At 46.1% G+C, this 5,598-nt stretch overlaps 1 protein-coding gene across 1 annotated transcript in view; it reads right to left on the reverse strand.

The window, feature by feature from the left end:
* Window positions 1-537: 537 nt before the first annotated feature.
* per2 (period circadian clock 2) overlaps window positions 538-5,598 on the reverse strand; it is a 26,818-nt gene continuing 21,757 nt past the window's right edge. Inside the window, exons 18-22 of the mRNA XM_015371465.1 lie at window positions 3,978-5,056; window positions 3,673-3,883; window positions 3,075-3,306; window positions 2,842-2,992; window positions 538-2,759 (exon numbers count right to left, since the gene is read on the reverse strand). Coding sequence (XP_015226951.1) covers window positions 2,598-2,759; window positions 2,842-2,992; window positions 3,075-3,306; window positions 3,673-3,883; window positions 3,978-5,056 — 1,835 coding nt within the window. The 3' untranslated portion in view covers window positions 538-2,597. The remainder of the gene's footprint in view (window positions 2,760-2,841; window positions 2,993-3,074; window positions 3,307-3,672; window positions 3,884-3,977; window positions 5,057-5,598) is intronic.

A 5,598-nucleotide genomic window follows, 5' to 3' on the forward strand; every position in this document is an offset into this window, starting at 1 on the left:
TTATTTAAAAACATAATTTTTAAATATATATTATTGTTTTTTACTGCTAATATATTTTTTGGCAGCTTCTCTGGCTTTGATGAGAACCTCGGTGTCAAAGTGACGCTAAACATTCTGTAGTGCTTACAGTCAAAGTGTTCGTTTATCATCCTAAACTAGAACTCATTTGGCCTTAGCGTAAACGTCTATTTTGGATTTCTACCTGAAAATAACAACAACATAGATTGAATAAATAGATTTTGTCACCACTGAGGTGAATTCCCACATTGTCGTGCTAATACTGCAATATTTACTCAGACCTTTGTGACGCAGCATTAAGGCCAAACTGAGAGAAGAATTAAGTCGTAATATTACAAGAATGAAGTCATAATATACTACTAGGAATACTTTGGAAATAAAGTTTTACTAATATCAGGGTTAAGGTTTTATTTTTTCAGACAAAAAGTCGTTTTGATACGAATAATACTCTGATTGAGCCAAGCTCAACCAGACTGCAGCCTGAGATCAGTGTTTGAGTTTTTTAAAGCAGGCTATTTTTGCATTATTATAACATTCAGTAGCGGCAGGCCAATAGAGGGCGCTAGGGCGCCGCCTCACCCACACAATGACCTTGATAAAGACATAAACAAACTTCAATTATAAAACTTAAATATTGCACAATATATTAATATATTTTTTAGATCTGCAAGATCAGTATTTAATCTTTAATGATGAGTAAAAAATTTTTGTTCGTCGTCGGATTGGTGACGCGTTTCCGCCGTTGGCGCAAAAATCTTCGCGCATAGACTTTGGTTAAATGTTCGTCCCAGGGAGCAGCTTTCCTGCAGAGCTGAAAGCAGCTTTATTTTCACTCCACCTCCCACCACAGCGCTGACGTCTCTCATAAAGTGCAGCTGATTGACAGGTTTATAGAATTAGTTAGCAACAAGGCTAGGCTAACAGCATGCAGCGAGGCTAAGGCTTTATTCTGCTTTCTCTGCCTCCTTTTTCAAACGTCAGGATCTGAGCCAGCATGGATAAAGACAGATATAACTGATTTAAAGTACTTTTAGAAAATGTTATAATGTTGTATTTTGTTGTTGACATTCGTGTAAATATACACCTTTGATAACTTGGTACACATTTGTTTGGTTTTTTTGGGATACGTCTATTTTTTACCGCTTTGATCTCCTAATAATTGGTGTTTAATTTACCGTAAATTCTGGACTATAAGCCGCTACTTTTTTCCCGCTGCGGCCTATAATACAGTGCAGCTAATACATGTTTTTTGGGCTGCTGCGGGATGAAGAGGACCGCGAGCGCCCAAGTGAGAGCGACTGAAGTCAGTGACAGCATCCTGAAGCTGTTCCATTCAGACACCGAGGAAGAGGACTTTGAGGGTTTTAGTTCGCAGGAGGAAGAAGAAAGTGATTAATGACTTTTCCTGGTCGGCTGCAATGTTCTGTGCGTCGTTCAATTAAAAGTACGGGTATATGCAGCGTTATCTGCGTGTTAGCGACACATACGTATATTTAAATGTGTTACAGGTAGTTTGAAAAAAAAGGATTAATAATATGTACCGTATTTGTTTGTTTTATGATACGGATTAAATCAAACGTTAAAAAAATGCTCATCTTTATTTGTAAATATCTCGTACAATGCGGGAAACCTGCGGCTTAAAATCCGGTGCGGCTTATAAAAGCACAAAATTGATTTTCTTTCTAAAATTAGAGCATGCGGCTTGTAATCAGGTGCGCTCTATAGTCTGGAATTTACGGAACTCAAAGTGTGTCTTTAATCTCTTCATGTTACAGTTTTATCCCTGTAGTCTAAAATTCAAGTTTATCCTTTTTTATAATTTGATTATTTAATATTAAAGACCCAATATTATGACTTAGTTCTTGTAATATTAGGAGCATTTTTCACAACTGATAAAAAAAAATAATAAACTTTTATAAATATTTGTATCAGTGTGGCCCGTATATTCTATCATATACTTCACACACTGAGGTCCAAGAATATAAAAAAAAAATTATCTATTAATGAAACATCCAACAACCGTCGACTAATTTAATTTACATGATTCCTGATGGGGGGGGGGGGTTGATGGGATTTAAAGGCTTCAGCAGGGAATCAAACACCAGCAGGACGTGTAACAGGAAACTGGAGACGCTTCACAGAGTTTTTTTAACACTTTTTTTTATAAAAATAATATCTAGAAAAATGTATATATTACTAAGATATAATACAAAGTTTAGAGAGCTTCAGCTTCACCTGTATGAGAATAAATGCCCTGTATCTGATTAGAGGGAAAACAGCTCCATAAAAAGGCGCCAAGAGATTTCAGAGACCCTTTTTGTTTGTGAAATGGGAGAAATACTAAAGGTAGGTTCAGGCTACAACGCTCTACCACCCCCCGGTGGGGGATATCAGGAACTGCACGTGGGCAGAACACACAGACAAACAAACACGCCACTGGCACACCTCCTCCTGGATCACTATGGCAACACAGCGCTCTTCTCATGGTGCGTGTTTCAGTCCGGATTCTCAGCCGCACAGCCAGAATGTCAATGCGAGCCTAAATGGGTCCATGTTGGAATCGCTCCCCCCCCCCCCGTTCAGGAGCCATGATCCTGCTGAGCTTTAGGCTCCTCTGATTGGCTCTGGCCTCTCTGGCCCTCTCTGCTCAGGTCGTCGCCCAGCTCGCCCAGATCCATGTCGGGTAGATCCTCCTCAATGGGTCCGGCCGCCGCTGCGGCGTCCTCACAGTAGATGCACTCCTAAAGGAAGAGACGCACAGCCTGTTACCGCTGCATCTCGTTCAGTGGGTAGATTGGGGGCGGAGCCGTGTGTGATCCTAACCTTCACATTGATAGCTGCAGGGAGGCCTCCTCTCCTCATCCAGGGATGCTCCTCCACCAGCTCTCTCCGCTGCTCTGAGGTGAAGTGAGGCTGGCTCTTCTGCATCTGCCTCAGCCTCTCCTTATCTTCCCTCAGCACCCGCTGGATGTCCCTGTTTGAAGCGGTTTAATGAAAGGGTTAAAAAAATCTAACTATGCAAAAAACACAAAACAGAAGACGTGTCAGTAACCCACCTGGGTGGCATCTGATACGTCATCATGACCTCATCGTCGGCGTTGGCCATGAGCAGCCATAGCGGCTTCTGCAGGACGTATTTGATGAAATGCTCCCCTTCGCCCTGAACCGAGGCTTTTTTCTGGGACTTGCTGCTTTCTGAGCCTCCTTCGCTTCTTAATTTGCCTTTCCTCTTGGTGTCATGCTCCAGAGAGTCGATGCTGCCGAAGTACTTGCTGGTGTTGCTGCTCCCTACAAGAGGAGAAAAATGGACAAGAGGGAGGGGAAAAGTTGAAAACAAATAACCTTTAACTTGGAAACGGCACTTTAAATGAATTGCTGCACAAAGCTCTCTGATATGTCTGATCAGGTAAGGGTCGGATGTGTTTTGTTGGCTAATAACCTTTAGCTCAGCCAGCTCTCCTGCTAGAGGGCGCTCTAGGGCACATGACTCTTTACCTGAGCGATCCGACCCTGTCAAGTTATGAGTTTTTGAGAAGGTTGCTCCAGCCCTCATGGGGTGCTGAATATCGACCTGAAAAATCATCTGTTCTATCTTAAATGAAGCTAACATTTCAGCATGTTGCTCTAAATAGTCTCTATAAGTCAACAACTGACCTGTTCGGCTGCCAGACGCTCCGCTAACTGAGGTCCGACAGTCATTGGAGCCAGAGCCGGATGCAGATCCGGAACCCAAACCGGAGCCCATGGAGCCGGAGGTGGCTGATCCGGTACCAGAGTGAGCGTCCTCCTGCTCCTGCAACAGGATGTCCAGCAGATCGCAGGATGAGGAGTTTCCATCGCTGTGAGCTCCGTCTCCTCTGGGTTCCTGCTCAGACAAACCGAGGTGTTCAGGTACCCGTTAGTCTCAGGATGAGTTATTTAAACTTTCTTTGGTGGATTTCTGGGTTTTCTTCTCTCACCTGTTGGTGATTGTCAGTCTTAGCTGCACCCGCGCTCTTGTCCCCTGCTGCCCCCGGTAGCGCCGCTGAAGCGCCGCCCTGACCTCCGGACGGGCCCGCTGCGCTGTCCTGCCTTTCAACCGAACGCTGTCCCTCCTCCATGCTCAGCAGGTTGAGCTGCAGGGGCGAGCTGCAGCGAGATTCAAACAGCGGAGGGGACGTGGTGGGCTCCCGGGCCCCCGAGGCGGGGGTGGAGGAGCGTGAAGGGGCCCCCTCTCTGGGCTCAGCTGTGGGGGGTTTGGGGTGCTCTGGGGCTATGGCGTAGGGGAAAGGCTGCGCTGCGTAAGGGGCTTGAGCCACAAAAGAAGTCTGAACTGGGAAAGACGACTGGGCAGCGAAGGGCTGCTGCGTAGCGTAGGCGGTCTGAAGGGCTGGGAAAGGCTGCTGGGTAATGAAGGGGGCCTGGGCTCCTTGGAAAGGCTGCTGCGGAGAAAAGGCGGACTGCACCGGGAACGGCTGCTGGGGGGCGAAGGAAGGCTGCGTCTGCATTTGGTACGCCGCCTGAGGCGTCTGAAAGGCCTGCTGGGTAGAATACGCCGGCTGTGGCTGAGTCTGTTCGGCGAAAAACGCCGGCCTCGGCGCCGCGCCCAGCTGGCCCATCTGATTCAACTGTCCTAACTGGGGGAACAGGTAATTGGGCAGAACCAGAGCCATCACAGGCGTAACGATCGGAGTCGGGAACGGAGTGCTAGGCGGGGGAGCTTGAGCGTTCTGCCCCTCTCTGAAGGCGGAGGGCAGAGATGCGTCGGGGCGGGAGCCCTGGGCCGGCGCGGCAGGCGTCGGGGGGTACAGCGGATACGCAGGCACCATGGTGGGGTAGGACACGTTAAAAGCTGACTGGGAAGCTTCAGACGGGGACCAAGATGTCTGATTGAGGCCTTGAAGTGGGGGCAGGGGTTTGCGATTGGAAACGGCGCTGTCCGACGAGTCGGGATGCTTCATTCGCGGCTTCTTGGACTTTCTGTTGCGGTTGCCCCTCCTCGCCGTCGTCTCTGGCCTGGTCAGACCTGGTTTGGCAGCTCCCTGTTGACCAGGCGAGTCTGGAGGAACAAACGCAAAAAGAGAAAATGGGTTTAAACAAACTTTGAGTTTAGATTCTTTACTTTACAAAGAAGCAAAAACCTTCATGTATTTTAGAAGGTTCCATGTGACCAGCAGGGGTCAACAAAATAATAATTAAATCATATATATATATGGAATACATTTATATACATTTTGAAAACCTAAAACAGAAAAACAAAAAATTTAAAAATTAAATAAAATTTGAGAAAAGTTTTTTGTCATGAGTTATTGCATCTGCCCGCCGGGCAAGTGCAATGATCGCAAAAAAATTTGTATCTATCACTCAAAATTACTTTTAAATCACCGACATTGGCTTAAAAAAAACGACCCACAAGCGTTGCCGCTGTAGGTACCAGATTGACTCGGGGTCCTGCGCCTTTTGATGACGTCACAATACATAATTGTTTTAACGTTTGCACAATTGCACAAAACATTTTGATTGGTCTGGACAGCTTACTAAAGTAATTATAGCGGGTTGTAGGTTTTATTCGAAAGCGGGATTGCGGTTTGTAAACGGACA

Source organism: Cyprinodon variegatus, unplaced genomic scaffold (genome assembly GCF_000732505.1).
Source record: "Cyprinodon variegatus isolate N-32 unplaced genomic scaffold, C_variegatus-1.0 Scaffold58, whole genome shotgun sequence".
In the NCBI taxonomy this organism is placed as follows: Eukaryota; Metazoa; Chordata; class Actinopteri; order Cyprinodontiformes; family Cyprinodontidae; genus Cyprinodon; species Cyprinodon variegatus.